General features: G+C 39.4%; 1 protein-coding gene across 6 annotated transcripts; it reads left to right on the forward strand.

Annotated features, from left to right (window-relative positions):
* The first annotated feature begins 500 nt into the window (after window positions 1-500).
* LOC105006438 (clathrin heavy chain 1) lies at window positions 501-27540 on the forward strand. Of its 6 annotated transcripts, XM_010864977.4 has the most exons (34): window positions 501-856; window positions 3641-3848; window positions 4154-4156; window positions 7251-7519; window positions 8854-9015; window positions 9157-9270; window positions 9591-9764; window positions 10156-10353; window positions 10517-10717; window positions 11471-11623; window positions 11734-11856; window positions 12079-12216; window positions 12994-13158; window positions 13356-13536; window positions 13617-13780; window positions 13885-14010; window positions 14104-14246; window positions 15085-15319; window positions 15416-15538; window positions 15834-15979; window positions 16119-16302; window positions 16439-16631; window positions 16765-16922; window positions 17685-17957; window positions 18086-18253; window positions 18428-18577; window positions 18743-18874; window positions 18978-19088; window positions 19252-19422; window positions 19798-20019; window positions 23059-23079; window positions 25936-25973; window positions 26058-26133; window positions 26283-26393. In XM_010864977.4, the coding sequence occupies exons 1-33, from the start codon at window positions 815-817 to the stop codon at window positions 26086-26088; spliced, it is 4920 nt and encodes a 1639-aa protein (XP_010863279.1). In that variant the 5' UTR covers window positions 501-814; the 3' UTR covers window positions 26089-26133; window positions 26283-26393. The 6 variants fall into 6 exon arrangements, with proteins under 6 accessions (XP_010863279.1, XP_010863280.1, XP_010863274.1 ...); XM_010864978.4 differs by lacking the exon at window positions 23059-23079; XM_010864972.4 differs by lacking the exon at window positions 25936-25973 and having other exon boundaries at window positions 502-856; window positions 26283-27540.
* Window positions 27541-27577: the final 37 nt, after the last annotated feature.

Genomic DNA, 27577 nt, shown 5'->3' on the forward strand with positions numbered 1-27577 from the left:
CTAACTGTTTGGTTTGTATCATGCCCCCCCCCCCCCCCCCCATGACTGTTTTGTTCTTTCTCTTCGTCTAAGATTATGCTCATATTTAGCAACAGGGGCAATAATTCCTGAGGCACTATTTGAATGTTTTCAGGTATTTATATGTGCATTTATTTAGAATAATATGAATCTCTTCATAGTTGCATATATGCATTTACTCATATGTGCATTTAATTATGGAATCATCTATTTATCTGTGCATTTATTTTATTCTAATTATGGCAGAATTGGTACTCCACTAAAACCTTGCAATAAGCCCTATCCTTAACAGGAAGCCAAAGGCTAGCACTGGAGTGATCCAATTCTAATATGATAATATGAGTAATGTCATGGAGACAGGAAAACTGTACTGTACTCGTAAAAAGACAGAACAAGATCCAGATTGTACTGCAGTGTCTCCTCATCAAGCAGGATGATGAATTTGGTATGTCCTTCCAGAGATATCCCCAGCTGCTTCCGGATTGAGAACATTCTGAGCCGTTTCCGCCGCCATTGCGGATTTGGACTGCAGATCAGTGCTGAAGCCACTGCCATCCATTCAGGCAGTGGAGAAAACGCACAAGCATTCGGCGGCTACACCTGACATATTCGACTACAGTTTTGGAACTGAGACTAATAGCATCTTACCAGTAACATCTTGTTTGGACGTAAATCTTACTTGTTTGAGAACGACCTAGGAGTCGGTGAGGAGGTCGTAGTTAGCACGGTGCTAACTAGCTAACGTTAGCTGCTAAGCTAGAATTTTAGGACTCCAGAGAAGCCTAGGAAACCCGCCATGGCTCAAATACTACCTATCCGCTTTCAGGAGCACCTGCAGGTATGGAAATAACCTAGATACCGTTAGCTAGCTAACTACTAGATGTGACCAGGGAGCTTAGTTAACTAGCTAGTAATCGTGTCAATCCTATTGAAAGCTTTTTCGGCTAACTACTTGGTGATTTTAACTAGCTGGCTAGCTAACTACACCACACACAATACTGTTGTAGCTGGCATGACCTCCCCTCGGCCCGGTCTCCTGTTGCCGTGTTATGCTAGTTAGGGGTAAAGATGAACGGGTTAGCTGTACCGAGCCTGCCTTTATAGCATAGCAATACTATGAAACATTAGTCATACGCTAGTTATTAGGTAACGACGGTTAGATTGTAATTGGCCGGGTAGCAAAATCTAATAAATGTATAATGACAATTTTCTGTAAAGTTAGGTTTTTGTCTTGCCAACTAGCGTTACTGCGTGACAGTCAGTACTGTACGGTCAGTAAGTCAGATGCGTAGTACAGTACTTATACTTGTTAGTAAATATCTGAAACTGCTCTTAGATTTTCTGGCTTGACACTTCATTGAGACAGGTGTTCCGGTAACTGAATTGCTTTACTCAACAGTACTGTGCTAGACAATTGTATAGTTAAAAGCAACGTTAGGTATAACTATTTTAAGGTAAATTAAGCTAACTAGAGAAATTACTAGTTGCATGCGTTAGTCAACTTGTGTTAAAGAAATTAATCATCTAAGCTTACGTAATGAATCAAGTAACTGAATTGAAAGGTCACTGATTCTGTGGTTTGACACACACACATTGTGTACTAGGTCATCTATGTGCCTGCTTGTGTGTTTATGAATATATTCTCGTTTATTTTTTGACTGTCATTTTATCATGTAAGTATGCTAAGAAAATATTACTGTAACCACCTGGGAGCAAATAAGGTTGACTGTCTTGTTCTTGAAATATTCTAGCGACCTTTTGATTACTGCCCAACGCTCTTGACCACTAGGCTGCCTTGTCACCCCAAATATGTGATGGTCACATTATATCAAAACCACTTGCTTTCTAAAATTCATGATAATTGAAGAGACTAACATAGAATTTTAGTCTCTTCAATTATCACAACCAGTGTATGTACCTTATGGCTGGTTAGCCCACTCCTGGAGCCTAGATTAGACAAGATTACCCACTTGTCACATGAGTAACAAGTTCTCTAAATTGCTTCTACCACTGTCAGCCAACATCTATGGGCTTATTTACATTGTGATGAATTTTCTGAGACACATTGAAGAAGTCTTGAGATGCTAGATTGTATTTTTGTAAACTTGCAGATAGCAGTAAGTTGAGACACCACCTTCAAAGGATGTGTGCTCCACATTTTCGGTCAAGCCCCCTCAGAGGTTTGCAAGTGAAAATAAGTTTGAGAACTGTGTTATGTTTTACGTCCCCTCAAAACTCTTTAATTACCTTCTGCCAATCGGATGGAACTGCCTCACGGGCAGCTGTATTTGTGAGCTGTATTCAGACCACCTCTGCTATAAGGGGTTATTTACATTGAGAGAGAGAATAAAACGCTATATAGACTTTCAATAATTCCTATTATAAGTCTATCTAGCGTTTTATTCTCTCTCGTAATGTAAATAAGACCTGTATGAATAGCTTTTACTCATGGTTGCTACTTAGGTTGTTTAAAGCTTACTGGGAAAAGGTTCAATTAAGCTTGGAATTGTCAGTTGAAACACTTTCTGTTTGTGATAATGTGTTTTGCTACATTTGTGTCCTGATGTAGATTTAAAATGTATCTGGGACATGCTATCTGATCAAGAAACAATTTACACATGTTTAGAAGATATGTTTTTGTCTGAATTGTTAATGAAGATGTTATTGGATGTTAGTTGACCATTTTCCTGCTGTGCTTAAAATTACTTGATTTGAAAGCAGTTGTACAACAGTGTTCATTTTATCAACAGAAATATTCGTTAAATATCTATTTTTCAATTGCATAGTTGATGAGATTATAACGGACTGCATAGAAACAGAAAAAACTTGAAGAAAAATACTTTTAATTTTTGTTGGCAAAAACGAGACTAGATGAAATTATCAATAGTCAAATATAACTACGATAGTTTGATAGGATGATTTTGGAAAGAGTTTCTGTGTTTTTCATGATACGCTTTCAGATGTCATCTAAAGACATCTGAAAGTGTGTCATCCCAATATATACGCACAGACAAAGACCGTGGTGCGGTGCCTGGAGACGTAGGTATACCCTAATTTGTTAACTATTAGAGCATTTTTGAACATTCTGTTCTCCCCTCGTTCTTACATTTCAAACTGATATTTCCATCCATGTCAATTAAATTGCTCAAACAGTAACACAACTGCAATATGCATTTTCCACTGGCTTATTACTTTTCAGAAATGTCACTTCTCCATACTGGGTGCCATGCTGTGCTTATAATGTTAATAAATAGGCGTAATTGTAGGCAATATCAGCATTGTAAGTGAAACTTTAGGACATTATCAATTTGACTTCTTTGATATGATGATATGGCTATTATAGCTTAATGAGGCAATAATTGTTTGGACTAAAATGTAACAAAAACTTTCTTTTGTCACTGTTTTTGTCATTTTGACTATGACTACACAGTCATTATTCAAATGATTTAAATGGGTCTAAAACTGAAAGATATTCTAGTAAAAATAACTAAAACTATGTGAAATCAAAAAAAAGGTGCCAAAATGAATACTGTACTACAATACTGTAGTAGCATATCCGCTAACACTGTACATTTTTGTTAATTTATTTTCTGTTCTATCAATGTGATTCTATTGCATTTAGCTCCAGAACCTGGGAATCAACCCAGCTAACATTGGATTCAGCACCCTGACAATGGAGTCAGATAAGTTTATCTGTATAAGAGAGAAGGTGGGCGAACAGGCGCAAGTGGTCATCATAGATATGGCCGACCCCAACACTCCCATCCGTCGGCCTATCTCTGCTGATAGCGCCATCATGAACCCTGCTAGCAAAGTTATCGCCCTAAAAGGTAAGGGTTTTCACTCAGCCTGGTTCCCTAACATTTAATTTGACTCAAATATATCGTTTTTGAGTTAATTCTCCCAAACCTAACAGTTAACTTCAACTCTTGACTGCTGTACACAATTTGTCTGTGTGTTGCTGTCTTTAGATAAAACACAATTTGTGTAAATTTAGTTTGTCAGAATTGATGGTTATATTTGACAGTTTAACCCCTTAATACACTGATAAAATTGTCATACTATCATGAATGCTTTGTCTATTTTTGCTTGTTTTTGCTCTTTTTTTTCTTAATGCTTTCTTATATGTTTGCAGACGGTGAGTTGAATTTTATATATCATGAGTTGTGATATTTGTAACCCTGTTTGCACCGCGTTGAAATGTCTTTTCAGTTGTGTACATGTTATGTGCTTGAATAAAATCGATGCACAATGGGGTTGATTTAGGATGATATAGTATTAATAGCAAACAGAATATTAAAATACACCATGCCATGTGCCAAAGTGCACCTCTATTTCAAAATGGCCAAGAGAGGTTAAGGCTGTTGACAGTGGAACATTCATCTGAAGTAAGATCCTAGTGATAATTGTTGGTGTATTATTTATTCCCCCTTTTATAACACTCATTTTTGGAGACGTAAGTAGTCACTTTTTGCATGATTTTTGTCCGTGCATCACTTGCTAGGTTGCCATCCAGTTGGTGACATTTCAGTGCAAAAACTATATGCATATTTTTCCACCATGGATGGTTCCATCAAATTGCTTTTTTGCAGGTAAAATGCCGTGATGTAGTGCAGATAAAAATTACTTTTGCAGTTAATATTAGAAAATGTTAAAACATGCTGAATTTGTTTCCATCCCATCTTCAAATCTCCTGATGGTTTTCTTGTTTCCTCCAGCCAACAGCTTCCTAGCTAGACTAAAGATTATTCTGGACAAAATCAAAAAAGTTACTCGTCATACTGCAGCCAATCATTGATAATGTCACTGGAATAAGACCTCAATATTGTATAGAAGCCCCAAGTGCGTCACCTTGCCCTTTCACTACACTGTGAAGTTGGTGCATGCTTTCCCGCATAGTTGTGGGCAACGTTGATTTAGTTGAGTCCCAAGATCCCTGTGCACAAATCTGTGCCAGATCATGAGTCCCTATGGCTGGGTCCAAGTCAGTTCTACCAGTAATAGAGCCAATGTCTCTTTCTCTAAAGTCTGACTCCTGATTTCTGTGTCCTGGTCAAAGTGCTTAGGTCACTGTTTGTTTACTTACTAGTTATTCACCCACTTAAATAATTTGTTACATTTGTTTATACAATAATAATCTCAAGTGGATAAATACAGTGTATAATATGTAGCCATATTGCAATAAAATTGTAAGACTAATGGTAGCCCAGTTTTAAAAAAAAAAGTATTTAGTCTGTTTAAAAAAAACAACAACATACCGAACAACATTGAGATTATCAGGCAGGGAATTCCAAAGGTGTACTCCATGTGAGAAAATGTTCCCTCATTCATTAGAATCAGGTCCTTGGTTCATGAAGTTTATTTGGAAGTCAATTAGTGGTGGGAGAAAAGATAGATAAGACACAAAGGCAGGTCTGTAGAATGTATGGTTTTGTAGACTAGGAGGTTTTAAGTAAATTAATTGAGTGACAGGGAGCTATGAAAGGTCAGCAAGAATGGGGGGACTTCGGGCATACTTGTTTGAGTGAGGATCCTTGCTCTGTTTTGAATAAGCGGGAATTTATTGAGTTGCAAGAGGGCCTCCCAAATATCATGCTCCTGTAATACATTCAGGATAAAATAAGTGCAAGGATTAGCTTTTCTGCATAAGAACAGGTCAAAGTGGGTATTAGGCAAGAGCTGTTTGTGGCGGAAAGACACTTTATATAGTGTAACGAGAAGATACATTTTTGTCGATATAGGCTTGAAATTGCTAGGGCTATACGCTAAATTTCAAATGTAACCAGCAAGTGCCCACGCAAAATAATGTTGGTTGCGGACAATAGCTATAATCTAGCCATATTTGCTAAAGAAAAAGGAGACTTGTCAAAACCTGGCAAAATAAATACAGTATGGAAAATGATATATGTAGGTAGTTGTTGTAGCCTACTATAAATAATACCAATAAACTCAGTGTGATTGTTTTTTAAATTCATTACACAGCTTTTGTTTCTTAGCTATGAAAAGAGCAGGTAAATTAAGGGCTGGGAAAGCAAGTGAATTGCATTTGCTATGCGCATGATTGCAGCCGGAGTGAGCCGGTCTGTTTTCCAAGATACCCTCGCAGCTCACCAGCTGATGTAGGCTGTAAGTGGCTGATGAAGAACTCCCCTGAGCATGTAGCGCCGGTAATACTAATGAATTCTTGAGTAGTACAACACTGGTGGGAGGATGACAACATATCTGGTGACTAAGTTTACATGCATATGATATCATGGTTATTGAATTGATTTGCGTGAAAAGGCCTTTCTACCACCGTTTCTCAAAAATAATAAATGTTGACTGCATTCTTGACTGCATTGTAAGAACCTTGCATTCAGAAATGTTTTGTAGTTCATGTGTAAGATTTAGACAAGATGAAAATAATTTGCTTTGCACTTTTGCAGCTGATTTATTAATGTTGTGGATTTATAAATTTTTGTGAATTTATTAATGTTGATTTAACCACACCATGTGTATTTATGTTGTCTAACATTTTGGTTAATCATTCCCTTGTCAAGCAAGAAAAAAAAAACTCTCTACATTAAATACATTTTTTATTTTCTTTGATTTGTAGTCTAGGTGTAGTATTGCACAACAATGTAGGCTTTGTTTTTCAAGGGTCACTTTGAAAACAACAGCCGTTCAATCTTAGATTGCAGTTTTAAGAAATGTATAGGAAACACATGTTCTGCTCCAATAATAAGCCAGTGATTTGGAGAGGCTTAATTTGAATGGGTGTCAGTCATAGTACAGTGAACGCCAAATGTATCACATCTGTTTGGGTTTTATCTTGCATTAGCCAAATGTTTCACTCCTACCCAAACTTCAAAATCTCTTAAACTGTAGGTGGATAACATACTATTAGGTTAGGAATCCTCTAGAATGGCTTGAACAGTAGATTCACAGCCTTGAAGTAGAATTTGGAGCAAACATTTATCAAAGGTAATTTCTTACATCTCTTCATTGAACAATTTTTTTTTACTGAATGCAGATCCTACCACATTATTGTTTTGTTTTTTTCACTGTGATGCTTTCTGCATTTCAAGTGCTGTTTCTATGACTACCAATATTTCTAAAAAAAAAAAGTGGAATTTGGTATTACAGTATTTTCATTTCCCCCCTGAATGGATGTTTGTGTGTGGTGATTGGTTGGTGACATTAGTGGCGAGAACTGTGCTAGATCATCTCTAAACCTTCTTCTGAATTTGCAGCGGCAAAAACTCTCCAGATTTTTAACATTGAGATGAAGAGCAAGATGAAGGCTCACACCATGACAGATGACGTCACCTTTTGGAAATGGATCTCCCTAAATACGGTAGCACTGGTCACAGACAATGCTGTCTACCACTGGAGTATGGAGGGAGACTCCCAGCCAATCAAAGTATTTGACCGACACTCCAGCCTAGCAGGTTGTCAAATCATCAACTACCGCACTGATGCCAAACAGAAATGGCTACTTCTCATTGGAATTTCTGCACAGGTAATAAAATAGGGAATTGGAATAATGTTTAACATTAGGAGTAATCTCAATCTCGTAATCTCATAATTTGGCCACATGTTAATTTTGTGAATTTCCACCCGGTAGTGTAACTGAAGAATGCAATCCGTTTTTGACCTGGTAAGGTTATTGTAATGGGAAAGACTGAATCTGTCAGAGGTTTTCATAGATTATATATTCACTAATTGTCACCTGATTGCCAATAAGATCTTGACAGATATTTTTAAATATTACTGTTCTGATTTCGATCCAAGTGGGACCAGATCTGACCCAAAACATTTCCATGGTCAGGCCAGATCTGTATTGACCCAAATTAAGAATACAAAAATGCAGCTTTATTGCTGTTCAAATCTGTTTTTCCCTTCAAAATCTGTTGTCTTCAAAATAGTGTTTTACTAAAGACACTAGAATCAGAGCTTTTTGTTTTCTTTAAAAACATCTGTATTTTTGGGCATTTTATGTAGTATACACCAGCTTTTCACACTGTTGTAGTGATGTTAGGGCCCATTCATGGCAGATTTCAAATCAATCACATTTATTTTATTAAGCACTTTTTATTTTGCCAGTTGTTATAAAGTGCTTTTAAAGCTTTAAACTCCAAAGAGCAAGCAACCTTTTGCCCAGGTTGTTCCGGTTGGTTGGTTGATGCTTGTGGACCACAATTTTCAGGTAGTGTGATAGGTTAACTGTAGGTAGTCAACTGTTCTTGATACACAGCATGATGCTGCCACCACTATACCTCACTGTAGGGATGGTGTTTTTTGAGGTGTGGGCACTGTCAAGTTTGCACATCACAGCACTTAAAATGTTGGCCAAAATACATTTGTTTTCCACATTGCATTAAATTGCTGAGTTACTGTCATGCTTTTGAGCAAATTCCGGACCTGCTGTCAGATATATCTTTTTTTTGCCACCTTCTCATACAGGCCAGTGTAATTCAGCATTATTAATATGCTGTCTGAATATTTTTTCAAGGCACTTTTATATAATTCTCCTTTTTGTAAAATCTTTAAGTGGCAGGCCTGCATCTGCTTATCTGTGTAATTTCAGAAGAAATAAACACACTAAACAAATTTAAAGCTGCTTGATACAAAAAAATTTAAGAAAATTTGCACCCATGCTGTTAGTCAATCACTATGATCTAAGCTCTTGTCAGATTTGTTTGCTGGGTGTTAAACATTTTCCCACTGTCCCTGAGACCACATATCATGATTCGAGCTGTATCCCAAGGTCATCTACAGAATTTCATATATTTTATATTCAATTTGTATCTGGTTTTGTAGAGACCATTACTCTGTGTATTCACTTAATTTCAGCAAAACCGTGTAGTGGGAGCCATGCAGCTGTACTCTGTAGACAGGAAGGTATCCCAGCCCATTGAGGGGCATGCTGCTGGCTTCGCCCAGTTCAAAATGGAGGGAAACACAGAGGAATCCACACTATTCTGCTTTGCTGTTCGAGGGCAAGCTGGAGGAAAGGTATGACTCACTCAGCTCAGCATGAACACTAGTCTTCAAAGATTTTACTAGAATAGGAAATGTAATTGTATTTTTAGAAATGGGATAAGACGGGGAGATCACTCTGTATTTTCTGTAAATTTGTTTTTTTGTGTTTTGCAGTTACACATTATTGAGGTGGGTACCCCACCAACAGGGAATCAGCCATTTCCCAAGAAGGCTGTGGATGTGTTCTTCCCTCCAGAGGCGCAGAATGACTTCCCTGTAGCCATGCAGGTACAGCGCCCACATCGCAGTGGACTCATTTAAAATATCTTTAATAGAGGAATGCAATACTTCACCTTGAATATCCACGATCAGATCAGGGCAGTACTTTCCTTTCTTTTAGTTTCAAATAGTTTATTTTGAAGCAGGTTAAGGATCAAAATACAAATTACATTTTAATTGGAACAACATCTAGCCTAGAGAGATCCTGCATTCTAACAGGCATACATTTAATCTTAAGCCGGAGAAGGTTCCAAACAAACATTATTTTGTAGGACTGCAAATGTAGATCCATTTGGGTACTAAAGCCTTTTTTTCTCTCTGTCCTCTAGATTAGCTCCAAGCAAGATGTTGTCTTTCTGATCACCAAATATGGCTACATCCACCTTTATGACCTGGAGACTGGCACCTGTATCTACATGAATAGGATCAGTGGGGAGACCATCTTTGTTACAGCCCCACATGAACCGACCGCTGGCATCATTGGAGTCAACAGGAAAGGACAGGTAAGAGTCTCAATTGGGTAGACTGGCATGTAGAGCCGTGTTTTGGTCCTATCTTTGGTTAGCTCATGGGTAATCAGGTGCCAGTGGGCTTATCAGTTTTTTTCTTGGATGGAAGGCTCACTCAGGGCTATAGAATCTACTACTCATGGTCTCTTAATTTCACGTTTATTCTACATGTGAGCTTGAAAGACCTATGTATGTGACAGTGTGTGTTCATATGTGCAATTTGGCCATCTAGAGGTTTCTTTATTTTTTTCTTTCATGGCAAAACAACATACTTTTTTCTTTCATTCCTGAATGACATTGATACAATAACTATCAATAAATCAGTGGCATGTGGGTGTATGTATGATGTCGCTAAGCCAGTCCGTGTGTTCATGTGTTTTTCCAGGTTCTGTCAGTGTGTGTGGAAGAGGAGAATATCATCCCTTACATCACCAACGTGCTCCAGAACCCAGACCTGGCGCTGCGCATGGCTGTGCGTAACAACCTGGCCGGGGCGGAGGAGCTCTTTGCCCGGAAGTTCAACACCCTGTTTGCTGCTGGGAACTATTCCGAAGCAGCCAAGGTGGCTGCCAACGCTCCCAAGGTACTGACAATACTGAGTCCAAACTATGACCTGGTCCTCTGTGACATGGTCCATTACAGTTACTGCATAATGAGTTTGTCTTGGATGGTAGTTTTCTGATGTTTATGATGTTTTTTTACCACATAAGATATGCTGAAGTGGATTTGCCTTGTTTTTCACCCAGGGTATCCTACGTACTCCTGACACCATCCGGCGGTTCCAGAGTGTGCCGGCCCAGCCAGGCCAGACCTCTCCCCTGCTGCAGTACTTCGGCATCCTGCTGGACCAAGGCCAGCTCAACAAGTTTGAGTCTCTGGAGCTGTGCAGGCCTGTCCTACAGCAGGGACGCAAGCAGCTGCTGGAGAAATGGCTTAAAGAGGACAAGGTAAAGAAACCAAAGTTGGAGAGCACTTAAATGAAATCTTCATATTGATATCCCATGCATGGCTGTCAATGCCCCCTAATGTTGCTGTAATCAGGAACCAAAAGGTATAAGTCAGAAACATTCATACAAACACTGGCCATCCAAAAATGTTTTAAAGCAATGAGGCTGTGCGAACAAATGTCAATATTAATTTTTTTATAATATTATTAATTTCACGTTTAAGCTCCCTAATGTGCTGGCTATGCTCAAATGCTCTTCAATGTAGTTGGTCTAAAAAAATACCTTTCTCAAATTGCAAGGATATTAGCATGGGTAGCTTTTTGGCAGCAAAATAAAATGTTTCATTTTAAAATGGGCTACTTACCTGTAAAAATGTTACTGTCAAGCCTGCTGAGCATTCCCCTAGTTACAGCTGTAATAGACTAGCTATGACTGCCATACAAACTGAGCTAAATGCATCCCTAGTCACACTCAATTTATTGAATTATAAGGATGTTGTCTGTATGTTCAGGCCATAAAACTCATTATTTTTAAGGCTCTTTTCTTTGTTGTTTAATATTTATCAACAGTATAGAATAGTTGCACATGTTTTCTATTTGACACTTTGTGTGTAGGGGGAATCATTTTCTATAAAAAGAGGTCAATGAGCCACAATTTGTTTGTAGAATTCCTTAAACTTGGCTTTCTCAATGTCTTTACAAAGCCTGATGTGATTTTTCACAATGAATTAACATTGCATGATTTTGTCTACAGTTGGAGTGTTCAGAGGAGCTGGGTGATTTGGTGAAGTCAGTGGACCCCACATTAGCCCTCAGCGTCTACCTTAGGGCCAATGTCCCGAACAAGGTCATCCAGTGCTTTGCTGAAACCGGACAGTTTCAGAAGATTGTCCTTTATGCTAAAAAGGTTAGTCATGGTGGTTTTATTTTTCCTTTCCAACAAAATAGAATTCTGTAATATGGTCAAATTAAGTTAGAAATTAGAATTTTGAACTGTTTTCTGTATTTGTGATCTAGGTGGGTTACACTCCAGATTGGATTTTCCTCCTAAGGAATGTGATGAGGATCAGTCCAGAACAGGGCCTCCAATTCTCCCAGATGCTGGTGCAGGATGAGGAACCACTAGCTGACATCACACAGGTCAGTCTGCAAACGGCCAAAATGTATTAACTACCTCAAGCATTCATGTAATAGAAGTCCTATTTACCTTATGTTAAAATTTACTGAAGTATAAAAACCTGGTTCATTGTAGCCCTACTGGGTGGCTCATGTCTTGTCTCTCTTCAGATGTGCATAAATTCATACCAAACAATAATGGTGTACGGTAGTTATGTAATGTCTGTTTTATCTCTCCCTGTTCAGATTGTGGATGTGTTTATGGAGTACAACCTGATCCAGCAGTGTACCTCCTTTCTTCTGGATGCACTGAAGAATAACAGGCCTGCCGAGGGCCCTCTGCAGACACGCCTGCTAGAAATGAACCTTGTCCACGCCCCACAGGTACGCACACACACACCCACACACATCACATTAGCATTAAGACTTGGACATGAAACATCTTTTAATGAGGTAAAAGGGCAGCAATTTTGGTTAGGGGTTCGTCAACAATAACTTGATAGTTTTGCATTTTTATATTTTATGAAGCAGATTTTCAATACCTGGTTTGCATCGCCGGGGGGTACAAATAGATTATAGTATTTTCTCACTTTGTACACCAGTGGTAATCAGAGCATTATTACTGACAAACATGAAGGCCATTTGGGGCCTCAACCTCCAGGGAGCCCAGGTATTCTTGTTTTTATTGTTATTTCTGCCTGCTGGTGGGGAGGTACCCAACCAACATTTACTTTTGGAAAACAAGAGACTAAAGCCATCGCAAAATATATAGAATTACAAAGAGGGTGGGAATGGTCATAAGAGCTGTTCATATTATGGGACAATATTAAATAAAAATATTTATAGAAAATATTTGACATTTTCTATTTTGTTGATTTCCATCGTTGATTCCGTCCACAATCTCGGCAACACAGAAATTACAGGCCTCAAGTATTTGTTTTTGGCCCCCTTAACTGTTGTACACCAGGGAAAACTGGAAGTAGAGAAAAGACTGCTTGATTAAAACAAGGAGAGAAATGCTCTAGAATGTTAAAAGACCCTGTTATACACACATTACACCACAAAATACCAATTTGTATTCCCATCTTCATGAGTGCCATACTCTTTGTGTTTCTTCCACTGACTTGTGGATTTCTTGTATTTTTATTTATTTTTATTCAGGTAGCTGATGCCATCCTGGGCAACCAGATGTTCACCCACTACGACCGAGCCCACGTTGCTCAGCTGTGTGAGAAGGCCGGCCTGCTGCAGAGGGCCCTGGAACACTACACCGACCTGTACGACATCAAACGGGCTGTGGTGCACACGCACCTGCTCAACCCTGAGGTATAGTAACACTACATAACGCACAACTACTCTGCATACGATATTGTATGTCCTTCACCAGGTTGTTTAAGGTTGTGGATTCCTTTGTATATGCTTTGTTTCGGTCTTAGTTACATACAATGTATTGTGAAATATCTGTATACCGCTGTATCTCCGGTCTGTGCACTGACTGTATGTGAATTGACTTGGTCCTGCAGTGGCTGGTGAACTTTTTTGGCTCCCTGTCGGTTGAGGACTCTCTGGAATGTCTGAGGGCCATGCTGTCAGCCAACATCCGTCAGAACCTGCAGATCTGTGTACAGGTGGCCTCCAAGTACCATGAGCAGCTCTCCACTCAGTCCCTAACCGAGCTCTTTGAGTCCTTCAAGAGCTTTGAAGGTTAGTAGGCCATACACGTGATGCAAACCACCTACCTCGTCTTCATCTGCATTGGACTAAGTTGTCTCTGTTAATTTCAGGTTTGTTCTACTTCTTGGGCTCAATTGTTAACTTCAGCCAGGACCCAGAGGTCCACTTCAAGTACATCCAGGCCGCCTGTAAGACCGGACAGATCAAAGAGGTGGAGAGGATCTGCCGGGAGAGCAACTGCTACGACCCAGAACGAGTCAAGAACTTTCTCAAGGTAAGGGAGGAAAGGAGGAACCTTATGGTTTAAGTAACCTGCTAATCACTTCTTGCTGCCAGTTTGATTTCGTGAGTTGATATGTATCGTTCTTCTTTTCACAGGAAGCCAAACTGACTGACCAGCTCCCCCTGATCATCGTGTGTGACCGCTTTGACTTTGTCCATGACCTTGTCCTTTACCTCTACCGCAACACCCTGCAGAAATACATCGAGATATATGTACAGAAGGTACACAACCTAGTGAAGCTGCGGAGGATTTTACTGCGTTTTTATTAACACTGAACAAAAGGGTTCTGAATAAACTGTGTATCTGTGTATCAGGTGAACCCCAGCCGTCTGCCGGTGGTGATCGGAGGGCTGCTGGATGTGGACTGTGCTGAGGATGTGATTAAGAACCTCATCCTGGTGGTTAGAGGACAGTTCTCCACCGATGAGCTAGTAGCTGAAGTGGAGAAGAGGAACCGGTAAGGAGGAGGGGGACAGGGTCTTTTCAGACTGGCTTTATTTTAAATTTGGGCTGCAGTGTTTTTTGCCCCTCTTTCTGTGATATGAGTTCTTATGGTCAGCTGTAATATGGATGTATTTTCATACATTTGTAAATCACAGCATGTTTTGTTTGTAGTCTGCCCATTTTAAGGTATCAACGTTATTGCTTAGCTGTGATTTTTCTATGTACTGTATGATGCTATGAATTGTTAAAATGTCAGTGGTAATTCAGCTTTAAGGAATTCCGTGTTAGCTTAGTTGAAGATGGGAATAACATACTGGTAAAAAAAAGAAAATGGTGACTGCCAGACGCTTAGCAAACACTACTGAATTTCTTTTTATCCCTCAAGGAAGGGACTTTTCAAATACTGTTTATCGAATTTATACATTCTTTTAGGTGTTTTAAGTGAGTTTTGTTTAGTTCTCTCCCAACATTTAAATTTAACACAACACAAGAAATTCTTGTTATTGGATTTATGTTTGTCTATTTATTTAAATGTTATATGTTTTTGTTAGCAAATGAACACTAAATGCCCAGCTAAAGCATTAAACTATTCTTTGGTTTCTTCCAACGTTCCCACAGTACAGTATATACAATGTTCATTCAGACTTTAAAATCAAAACATAGATAGGGTGTTGTCCAGCTGGCAAAGAAATCATATGAATAAGGTCCAAACAGTAAGGCAGGATCAACAATTCAGCAGTTGATGGAGTTGTTTTTGTCTTGCAGTGGAAAAACTGCAATTTCAGTTTGATAAGTCATCTGTAAGTAGCATGTATCAGAGGTAACCTGAAGTGTGTGTGTGTGACCTCCAGACTAAAACTGCTCCTGCCATGGCTGGAAGCCCGTATCCATGAGGGCTGTGAGGAGCCAGCTACCCACAATGCCCTGGCCAAGATTTACATTGACAGCAACAATAACCCAGAACGCTTCCTTCGTGAGAATCCATTCTATGACAGTCGCGTTGTGGGCAAGTACTGTGAGAAGCGGGACCCACACCTGGCCTGCGTGGCTTACGAGAGAGGACAATGTGACCAGGAGCTCATTCATGTGAGTGGGGAAATAAAAATGAATTAATAATACATTTAACTGGTGATGGCTGTGTTTGTACATTTTGCCTTCAATTCTATTAATCTTCCTGTGTAGGTGTGCAATGAGAACTCCCTGTTCAAGAGTCTGTCTCGCTACCTGGTTCGTCGTAAGGACCCTGAGTTGTGGGCCAGTGTGCTGCTGGAGAGTAACCCTTTCAGAAGACCCCTCATCGACCAGGTATTGGCTTGATGGTGAAAACTAATAGTTTGAGTATACACTGCAGTTTTCTAGAATATTGGGTTGTTGGCTTTGACACTGACAATTCTCAGTAGTTCAAGCATCTTCACAAAGATGTATACTTAAGCCGTGTTGTTTGGGAATTACAAGGACATGCGCTTATAGGCTACAGTGCCCCACATTAGTGGGTGTAAGCTATGTTATAATGGGACGTCAAACTATTTTGTCTGTTACACATAGAAACAAACATACAAACTTTAAATTTGCAAAATATGTTTTTTTTTGTTTCATTTAGGTTGTTCAGACAGCCCTATCTGAGACACAGGACCCAGAAGAGGTGTCAGTCACAGTCAAGGCATTCATGACTGCAGACCTCCCCAACGAACTTATTGAGCTGCTGGAGAAGATCGTTCTGGATAACTCAGTTTTCAGTGAACACAGGTATTAGGGCTGCTCTACTACCTGTGCTCACTGGCTGACTGAGCTGTCCATTGTGTGTCTACTCTCTCAATTCTGATGCTTTGGAACTTAATTTACATTTATAGTTTTAGTTTGTCAGATCATCTTGGTTTTTATTCAGAAACCTACAGAACCTCCTGATCCTGACAGCCATCAAGGCGGATCGTACCCGTGTGATGGAGTACATCAACCGCCTGGATAACTACGATGCCCCTGACATTGCAAACATCGCCATCAGCAATGAGCTCTTTGAGGAGGCCTTTGCCATCTTCAGGAAGTTTGACGTCAACACGTCTGCTGTGCAGGTCAATTTTTGACTCTTGGTTAAGAAGATCGACCTTTAATTAAAAGATTGCTGTTTCACTTTTCCTAGATTGGGCAGTGCAACTGTTCTACCTGAATTCCAAATGTCATTAGGTGAAATTCTGTTTCTTTTTTTAGGTTCTGATTGAGCACATTGGGAACCTGGACCGGGCCTATGAGTTTGCAGAGCGCTGCAATGAGCCTCCAGTCTGGAGCCAGTTGGCCAAGGCTCAGCTGCAGAAGGGTCTGGTGAAGGAGGCCATTGACTCGTACATCAAGGCTGATGACCCCTCTGCCTATATGGAGGTGGGCCAGGCCGCAGCCCAGAGTGGTAAGAGACTTAATCCATATCATCCGAGTTTTTCAATACACTTGTTAGTGGATGAAATGGTATTCCCAAGCTCAATCCAATGGGGAAAATGGTCATTGTGAACTGAATAGGAATGTTCCCCTATTGTCCTCAGGTAACTGGGAGGACCTAGTGAAGTTCCTCCAGATGGCCCGTAAGAAGTCTCGTGAGTCCTACGTAGAGACTGAGCTCATCTTTGCCTTGGCCAAGACCAACCGCCTGGCTGAACTGGAAGAGTTCATCAATGGACCCAACAATGCCCACATACAACAGGTACCTTCAAAACATAGACACATACTAGTGCTGCACGGTTTGGATAAAATATTACATCGCAATTTATTTGACAAATATTGCAATTACAGTAATGATTTTTGATTTTCAAAAATGATCTGCGTAGATAATCTCACTTAAAAATAGAGATCATAGCCTACATAATGTGCTATTAAACTGAATAAAAATCTATTTTAGACTTATTACCAATTTGATGGGGCAGTGTCAAACTATTTAACTCCTTTTTTAATGCAATAGCGTTTGCAGCATTTGCTATGTTTGTGCCGTTGCCATAGCTGGTTAGGCAAAAATGTTCAACCTTTTGAGGTATATTTTCTCCCATATTAAGTTTTTTTCTAGGCACCGACATTGAAGCCGAAACATTTAATAACCTTGCTTTTGTGTATGTGGGACAATATCTTGGTGCCACTCGCTAACTTGAAGCAGGCGTCTTCGCTAGTAGTTGCAGTGTTAACTCAAATTAACATTGAAAAACCATCAAGTATTTTAACAAAATTTGTCAAAGTATTTAAGTAATCTACAAAAATACCAACAGCACCCGCAAGAAAAACATTTACGGATGTACGATGCGTGACCGTTGCATCGCGTGAAGCGAATATCCATTCACCTGTTTTGGAGCTAAAAATCGCCCAAGTTGGCAATTTGTATATTCCACATGTCAATATCGCAATTTCAATTATATTTCGATGAATTGTGCAGCCCTAACACACAGACACACTCTTATTAAAATGTTCTCTGTTCCAGGTGGGCGACAGGTGCTATGATGAGAAGATGTATGATGCGGCCAAGCTGCTCTACAACAACGTGTCCAACTTTGGGCGGCTAGCATCAACCCTTGTCCACCTTGGGGAATACCAGGCGGCCGTAGATGGAGCCCGCAAGGCCAATAGCACCCGCACCTGGAAGGAGGTGTGCTTTGCCTGTGTGGATGGGAATGAGTTCCGTCTGGCCCAGATGTGTGGGCTGCACATTGTTGTCCATGCTGATGAACTGGAGGAGCTGATCAACTACTACCAGGTAAATTATTTACAATGTAAATGGCTCGTATCAATTCCCTGATTCTGAGTTTTGAGCCCTATCATATCACAGCATGTGGTCAGTGTGTTGCAATTGAACAAGATGACGTGGGTTTTTTGTTTCGATAGGACCGTGCTTACTTTGAGGAGCTGATCACCATGCTAGAGGCAGCCCTGGGCCTGGAGCGTGCTCACATGGGCATGTTCACAGAGCTGGCCATCCTCTACTCAAAGTTCAAACCTCAGAAGATGAGGGAGCACCTGGAGCTCTTCTGGTCCCGTGTCAACATTCCTAAGGTAGGAATGGAACAGCAATGCCGGTTAAATGCCAATACAAGGGGATTTAAATCATTTACATAACCTTCCTGTTTTTACGTGTTAAGGTTATTTTGACATACCACAATGTGTCTGTGATTATATCCTTGTTTTCCATTTGGCTATTGGTGAAGATTATGTCAATGTGTTATGCAGGTACTGAGGGCGGCAGAGCAGGCCCACCTTTGGGCAGAGCTGGTCTTCCTCTATGACAAGTATGAGGAGTACGACAATGCCATCATCACAATGATGAGCCACCCTTCAGATGCCTGGAAGGAGGGCCAGTTCAAAGATATCATCACCAAGGTAACCAACTACCTGCAAAAACAGGAGCAGACATTTAGTGACTCTCAGATTACATTTGTCACACAAGGTTAAGTTGTCATGATGTATTCCTTGGTCATTTTATTAGACCAAGTATTTTCCAATGAAATGAAATCCAGATTCTCTAGTGTATTTTTTTTTTTGCAGGTGGCCAATGTGGAGCTGTACTACAAGGCCATCCAGTTCTATCTGGAGTTTAAACCGTTGTTACTGAACGACCTGCTCATAGTGTTATCACCGCGACTCGACCACACTCGTTCAGTCAACTTCTTCATGAAGGTACTGGGATATAATTCTCAAAGAATTTGCTAGCTTCCAATTTATAGTCTTTTAGAATGACCTGCTTCACTGTTCACTGACTGAACTTCTCTATTCCTTCCAGACCAAGCAGCTCTCACTGGTCAAGCCATACCTGCGGTCAGTGCAGAACCACAACAACAAAGGTGTCAATGAAGCACTTAACAACCTCTTCATCACAGAGGAAGACTACGCGGTACCATGATCTTTTTAACAGACTTTTTGTTTTACATACTGTGGCTAAAATAAGCTAAGAAGACAATTGTGAAAAGGGGACATTCACTGTTTTGTTGAAAAGGGCTTTGCATCTATTCTCTGTCTTGACAATACCTCTGGTTATACATGTCTGTCCTGTCTAGGCCCTGCGTGCCTCTATTGATGCCTATGACAACTTTGACAACATCACCTTGGCCCAGGGCCTAGAGAAGCATGAGCTGATTGAGTTCAGGAGGATTGCTGCCTACCTCTTCAAAGGCAACAACCGCTGGAAGCAAAGTGTGGAACTCTGCAAAAAGGATAAACTCTACAAGGTACAGCTTCTCGAGTTAATCAAGTAGAAATATTTTGTTTACCGTCCAAGGAACTGCTCACACATACCCATGATGCTGTTCTTCTTGTATAAAAGCAGAAGGAAAAAACCCTTAACAATTGCTTTTAGATAGCTGGACTACCCTGGGCTATCTGAGCCGATGCCTCTGCCGAATGGGTTTGAATCTGGTCGACTGCACAGAGAGGAATGCTCTCACCTTTGTCTTTCCCTTCTTTGTCGTCCAGTAAAACACAAAAAAGCCTGGAGAAAAAAGTATCCAGTAAAACGTTACCAAGGTACCTGGAGAAAAAGTATTTAATCTAATTCCAAGGTCTCCTGTTTTGATGTTTGTACCTGTTATGTCCTGTGTGTGTAGGATGCCATGCAGTATGCATCGGAGTCAAAGGACGTTGAACTGGCTGAGGAGTTGCTGGCATGGTTCCTAGAGGAGGATAAAAAGGAGTGCTTTGCTGCCTGTCTCTTCACCTGTTACGACCTGCTGAGGCCTGACGTGGTTCTGGAGACAGCCTGGAGGCACAACATCATGGACTTCTCTATGCCCTATTTCATGCAGGTCATGAGGGAGTACCTCTCCAAGGTGGGTTAGGTTGGCCATGCCTCAGATGGCAGGTCACCTCATAAGGTATTTTATTCAGCTTATTAAGGATATCATGTGCTTTAGTTAAGTGTCTTCAGACGTTTACTTGGTAATGTATATACGTAAAGCAATTTATTCTGAGATGTTTTAGTTTTACCTATTTGCTCTTGATCATATTGTCTTTTTTAGTACCTTGTAAACAACCAAACACTCTGTTCAGATTGAAGCCTCCAGCTCAGTGCTTCCCTCTGTTGTGATCACAATCTCATTTTGTTCTGTTTTCTTTCAATCATGTGTTCCTGTTTCATTGGGGTATTGCTACTTTTCCATACAATTTAATTAACATTAGGAAATCTATAAAGCTTACTAGTCTTCATGTCATATGTTTATCTTATGGCAAGAACTACTTGAAATATCACTTTTTGTGCTATGTTAATATTGTAGTAGAGGCTATAGCAAAGTTTGGCAACCTTTTTCATGAGTACTAATATCCAATTACCTTAAGGCCATTGCACACTGCAGCGATTGCAGACCTTGCGAACACTTGGTGCTTGTCACCTCATGCTGTGTTTTGGTGGCTTGGTTGGGAGGAGAAATCACTAGTATAACTCAATTAGAGCAAGGAGAAGAGTATTTCTTCTACATGCACAAACTTATCATCTACACTGTTGTCCCTGATTAAATTAGTCAGTATGAATGTGACAGTCCCTAATCGGGACAAGGTGCTAATTGTCCTAGCGTCTGAGCACAAACCAAGCAACTATGTTGACCCGGGCTAATATCTCTCAATTCATTTATAATCAAATCTTTGTATCTCAATCATATTTTGTTAGGGAGACAGTCGTAATTAAAATTCTAGCTCGAAATATTCCCTCCCTTACACTAAGTTTCCAATTTCTGATTTTTTTCATTGTGTTTCCAAATCACAAGTATGAAATTGTATTTTCTGAATCTTAAATTCTATTATAATTCAGAAAATACAATAAATGGCTTGACTGCACCAAAGATCAAATATTTGGTTGCACATCCTATGGCTAAAATAACTGAATTTAAATGGTTCTTGTGCACTTCTCCACTGGCAACCTAACCCACGCTTTAGCAGTAAACCTCTACAGTTATGCAATGTTTGAAGGGGTCTCTTTGCCCAACAGTTCCCAACAATCAAATTTGGGATTTAGATCTGGACTGTTTGCTGGATAATTTAGAACAGTCTAGAATTTCTTCTTGTTTAGGCTCATTGTCCTGCCCAATGACCTTTGACAGAAACTCATAAAGAGACTTGAGAATTGGTTCAGTAAATAAATAAAATAAAAACAAAGCCACCTTAAGTATTATCAGACCTCCCGCTAATTAGACTTTTTTTTGTTAGTTTTCAATCAAGATTTATTTACTTTCAGCAGTCGGGTCTTCTTGAGCTTCATACCATTTCACAATTTTTGGGTTTATTCTCAAAAAGGATGCATGATACTTAATTGTTCCAATTCATTTTCCTTTAGTTTTAGAGTTGCTCCTACAGATATTTAAGATTCATGCCTTTAGTGTTTTGAATGTACATTTATTTCAAACAATACAGGTTTTATCGATAGTAAAATACAATCTACGTTTTAATTTCTTCAGGCAATGAGTTGGTCCTTGTTTCTTGGGTATACGAATATCAACGTTATGAATAAACAAGCAAACCATTGGCTTACGGACCATATAAATGAATGTGGAAGTGAGTGGATACACTGGGATACTGAAGACATTCAGCAATGCAAAGTTTCAAAGTTTTCCCATAACTTTGCTAACCACAAAAAATCTCAGGCATAGCCATTTTACAATTGTGGGTCTCTTTAAACACTTAAAGTAGACAATATGAAGTACAGTGAATATAAAAAGTCTACACACCCCTGTTAAAATGGCAGGTTATTGTGATGTAAAAGAATGAGACAAAGATAAACCATGTCAGAACTTTTTCCACTTTTAATGTGACCTATAATGTGAACAATTCAATTGGAAAACAAACTGAAATCTTCGAGGGGAAAAAATGAAAAATAAATACCATCACAAAAACCTGGATTTTTAACAGGGCTGTGTAGACTTTTTATATCCACTGTATACAATGTTCTTGTGGAAGGTAACTACTGTATTGTTTTTCATGCAAAAATGCTTTTTCTTTGGTCCTGTGTAGTTGTCATACAAATCAAAGGACATTTGTCCTCCACTTAACTTATTTTTGATGAAATGGGAATTTATTGATATCATGACTTTTGAAAATTTCTGGCCACGACTGTGTAATCACAGACACATTGTGGTATGTCAAATCTAATATGAAAGCATCTGTCTCAGCCAAATGGACACACGTTATGATACAGAGCTATTGTTGGCAAAATAATTTAGCACCGAATGCAGAGGTATAAAAATGTATGTCAGTTTTGCTTGCCGACCAGGTAAAAAGACTTATCTTTCTATTTAACTTATCAAAATATATCCTTATTGGTTTAGTTTATTTGCATTAGTCTCTTTACTCGGGCTGTCTGCAAAAAACTTGCAACATTGTATCAAATATTGTGGGCCCTTAGAGTTTCCTACCACACGCAAACTCAAGATTAAGTACCCCAAACAAAAGACTGGAACATGCACAAATTGTAAATGTGATTAAATACACCAACACTTGGTTCTCAGTAGTGAAGCATAGGTTTTGACCTCGGCGAACAATGTATTCACTCCAAGGGGGAGAACGGCACTAGTAATAATATATGAATTTACGATATTTAAATATTGAAGATTATAAATGAATGGTAAATGCACTACAGGTGATGTAATGGAGAATTGATAGACACTAAAGTCCTATTTACACTGCTTGTTCTATGCAGATGAACTAGTACTTGTACTACATCAATAATTTCACCATTTCTATCAAAAGTGTCTTATTTACATCTTCCACTATGATTCTTCTGTTTTCTCTGTTGATCTGATTTCACATTTTATTTGTTCTCTCATGTATGAGAGTTTCCGTTTGTTTTGCTCCCTAAGTTGCCTCTCTGAATTCCCTTTCAGGTTGATGCGATTAAGGAAAAGGTGAAACTCTAATCCATTAGTCATTCTTTTTGATCCCTGTAGTTTGGAGGTGTGAAACTAGAGGATACTGCATGAGTCTGTCCCCCCCCCCGCCCCCATGTCACTCTGCTGCTTTTGAGTCAACACTCCACATTTAGAGTAGATGATAATCCAGAGGTCTGGAGTGGGGCTCTCACACACTTCCCCTGGGGAGGAACTGGGCCCGCTGGGTTTTGGGGTGCCTTGATTAGCTCTAGCTCTATTTCAGTCACTGAGTTGGATCTGTGACTGACCTAAATGTATTTAGGAGTTTCAACACACTTGCCACACTGATGTAAGGGCCTAATTCACTCTACAAGAGTTTCAATATTTTGTAAGATTTCCATCTGCAAGAAAAAAATAGTTAACTGTTGATAATCAGATTTCTATGTTATAAATACCCTCCATGATCTTTGCAATGTGAATAAATTGCGTTGCCCTTGTGTGTTCTAGTCACATGAACGGGGACGTTAGAGATTTGGTTCAGAAGTCGGGAGTCAGTGCAAGAGTCAGTCATTAAGTAGCTCTAGCTGGAATATATTTATTTTACTGTGTGCTGCACTCTTTAGCCTCACCTGTAACTCTATTTCCATTTGCTTTATTGGTATTAGTCTGGCTGGCTCAGCTATGTTAGTTGACTGGGCTAACATTAACTAGCCTAACTAATGTTTGCAAATGAAACTTCCCGAAATTATGCTGATTGTTTGAGGAAGAAATTTTTTTTAAATTTGCTTACTTTAGCTAGTTTAAATGATAAACAAATCAAACAAATTAACATGATGGATAGCTTTTTGGTGAGGGCAAGCTTTATCACCAATCTCTGTCTGCACAATATGTTTCCCATTGCAAATGAGAATAGAAAAGTGTTTTGTCCTATTTAAATTAAAACCTCCCGATAACTCTTGTTGGTGTGAATGGGCCCTTAGTTCCATTCCATTGAGGCTGTTCACAGGACCCAGCAAACTTAGTAACTGTCCAGGGAGAAGGAAAAGAGAGCTCTACCCTGGATAACCTACTGTACAGAAAATCCCTTCTCAGATATATATATATATATACAAAATACTAATGGAAAACTACCCATTACCCATTTAGTTGGTAGACTTAAGTAGGGAATTGGAGTTTGATTAATGTTAAAACAGTCCTGGGCTGATCTGAGCTTAGGGGCATAATCTTTCAAAATTATAAAAATGTATATTTGGGATGTGCACAGCTGTCGACTTATGAAAGTGAGAGAATAGATCATACTCTGTATGGATATTGATGAAGTGACCATTCTTTCGGAGTTCCCTGTTTAAATTTAAAAGCTAGGTTTAAAGGGATATTTTGTGATTTCTCAATGAGGCTCTTTATTTACCTCCCCAGAGAGAAATTAAGTAGTTCTTACAATTCCTCTGCGTGCATTTTTAATAAAGTTTCTATCAAGATTTTATTTAATTTTATGCAATGCTAATTCTAATTAGAATTGGCTTGTAACAAGTTTCTCGTTGTATTTTCATGTCTTTTTTTGTTTTGTTTGTTTTTGTGTGTGTCTGTATTAAATATATTAATGTATTTTTACTAGAACTGGCTCAAAATATATTTTTTTGCTTTCTTAAGAGAAGAAGCCTAAGGCTGGCATACATAATTTTTCCTTTCTGGGAAGTAGATGAAGGGTCTTATTGCCAAAATGTCAAACCATCCCTATGCTTCCAATATCGTTACATTTTTTTTTTTTACATATGTAGGTGTTTTTTATGTTTGTATTTTTAAATATTTGTTCTGTAGTTAATCTTTGCTATTCCAGAACAGTAAAGTGTGGTCTCTTCAATGCTGAGTGGGATAGTATGTGTGGAAAGTGTGGAACACATGTAGTGTGTTCAGAGCAAGCATGCGTTTTCCCCTCCATAGCATTAGCAGCACTTTGGACAGGCTAAGAGGTATCGTTGTTGGCTGTGCCTGCTTCTGAACGCCTTGATTGGCCATAAAAACCATCCCTCCACCCTCTCTCTGCCTCCAGTGTGGCTCTCTGCCTTTCTCATGCCCTCTTCTTAACAAATAAATAACTAACCTAACTGCTGCTTCAGCATGTCTCTTTCCCCTTCAATTAAGCTACAGAGGGTATCTTAAAACAACATACTTATTTTGTTTTGTCAGACAGGAAGTATGTAGAGAACTAAACCCCATATTGTGATCTGACAGGAGAAAATTACATTATTAGTTTACTTCAGGTTTTGTTCAGGTGATATTTTTTATTTTCAGGATGTATACCTTTTTTGTATTTATCTTCTTCAAGATGCTCCTCGCTGCTTGCTCGATTGTGTGTATTCTTGCAGTCGTACGTTTGTCTTTTTCCAATTCCTCCTTGTGAGCTGCTTATAAACAAATCATGACTGAGATGATGGGTAACCTTTTATTACAACTTAAATTAAATGTTAATTTCCTTTTTTTGTTATAATTGTTCTTTTTACTTGATTTGTTGTATCTTAATTCTCTGTGGTAGAGGAGTGTTCTTGTTAGCAGTGTGGTGGTGATTGTAATCCCTGGTAGATTTGCTTCTGTGTTGTTAACCACATTAGAGCAGTTAAAATGGGTTTGGTTCTCTACATACAGTTCAAACATACAGAAATAGATGTGGCTGGATGGTGGGACCATTATATTTGTTTTGTTTAGGCATAGCTTTGTATCAAATCTAAACCTAGACTCCCCTACAACCCTAATGCTGGCTGTCATGGTCAAGCTTGGTAGCTAGTAATGCCGGTAGCCGCTAGTGACAGTGCCTGACTGAAAAACCCACACCCTAGCATGGCCTGCTTCTTGCAGCCTGTTTTAATCTTGACTTTATTCATCTCTGCCTGTCAGGAATGGTCCCATCGGCCAGCCAGTGAAATAACCCAGAGGTCAGTTATCATGGCGTGCCCATCAGAGCTCCCTCATGCTGGTTGTCTGTGGTTAATATGCTCACTTCCGCATTCCTCTTACAGGTCGACAAGCTCGATGCCTCAGAGTCCCTAAGAAAACAGGAGGAGCAGAACACGGAGTCCCAGCCCATTGTTTACGGTAAGGCCTGATTTCTGGATTGGATGAATGTTAGATGTGGGCTAATTATGCTTTGCTTCCTGGGTAATGTGTACCTTTTGGATTGGCTTTGTGTGTTAGTGGCCTTGTGTCTAATACCGAAGCAATTGTCCTCCGTGTTTTTGTTGCAGGCACACCCCAGCTCATGCTCACTGCAGGTCCTGGTCAGGCCGTGCCCCCCCAGCCTGGCTACGGAGGCTATGGCTACCCAGCAGCACCCGCTAGCTACGGCCAACCTCCCCAGCCTGGTTTTGGTTATGGCATGTGAATGCACAGCACCCCTGACCTGAGTAACCAGTTTGTCTCTCCTTCTGTTCCTCACCAGCTTACCATCCTCTTCTACTCACAACAGGAGATACAAACAACAAGCAAACCTGTGCTCTTTAAATTATTTTTATGTTCTCCCTTAAACTTCAATGAAGGAGTTTTGTGTTCTTTGAAAATAAATTGGACCGTTTTTATTTTTTTCACATTCCATATTTATGACTACTCAACACTTACTACAATTACTTATGTGTAATTTTTTTTTAATGAATTATAATATGTATGTAAGTGGACTTGAGAAAGAAGCAATTAACCTTTTCAAATAGGTGGAGAAGCAGCTGATTTGCACTCTGTTGTGAGAGGAAACAAATATAGAAACACATTTTGACTTACTGATGTAAACAGCTTAGTATCTATTGTCTGTCTGTATAATGCATTTCATTATTGTATATTCTGAAAAAAGGTTACATATAATATTTGAACATATATTGCCACTTCAATGGCTATAGCTAGCAACACTAAGTAACGATAGTATATTCTGCACAGGCGTGTAGCTTTATGGAGTTTTAAATGCATATAGGCGTATGTATGTGAGTGTGTGGGTGTGTGTTTGATCTAACGATCTAAATAAGAATCTTAATCCCTCTCGGTCTATACTGGCTCTTCAGTCAACCCCAGTAGATGTTAGTCTTTATTTGTTGGCTATGTGTTCATCTAGATGATGTTCTGTTGTGCTGTGTACAGTGCTTGTGTGTGTAAGACTGTGTATGTGCAGGGAGGTCGAAGACTGACTCTTCTGACCTGTTAGTGTTCCTTGTATTGAGGTCTGTGTACGGCAGATCTTGTGGTGTTCAAGGTCACATTATTTTTGTGTGTACAGAAGATGATTAAAAAAAGTGAAGACCCAGCTTGTATTCCACGGCCCGGTCTGGTTTGGTTCAGTCAGTACGATTGGCTCTGAGAACAAAGGGTTTTTTGACGACAGGGCCGTGCTCCTTTGGTGTCCTATTGTCAACTTAAATAGAACAGTAACACTCCTGTAGGTTATGTATTTAGATGGTTATTATGAACTAGATCTGTTCTTTGTCAAGAATGGTCTGAAATAAAAGCCTGTATTTACCTTGATGTATTCCCAAAGTGCTTTGAACTGTGTGTATAGTGT

Source organism: Esox lucius, chromosome 1 (assembly GCF_011004845.1).
Source record: "Esox lucius isolate fEsoLuc1 chromosome 1, fEsoLuc1.pri, whole genome shotgun sequence".
NCBI lineage: Eukaryota > Metazoa > Chordata > Actinopteri > Esociformes > Esocidae > Esox > Esox lucius.

Excerpts from the sequence above, each read along its gene's own strand:
- LOC105006438 (XM_010864972.4), top strand. The coding sequence starts at position 815 with ATGGCTCAAATACTACCTATCCGCTTTCAGGAGCACCTGCAG. Across the intron at positions 18,578-18,742 it reads TCAAAGATATCATCACCAAG|GTGGCCAATGTGGAGCTGTA; the intron begins GTAACCAACTAC and ends TTTTTTTTGCAG. Across the intron at positions 18,875-18,977 it reads CAGTCAACTTCTTCATGAAG|ACCAAGCAGCTCTCACTGGT; the intron begins GTACTGGGATAT and ends TATTCCTTCCAG.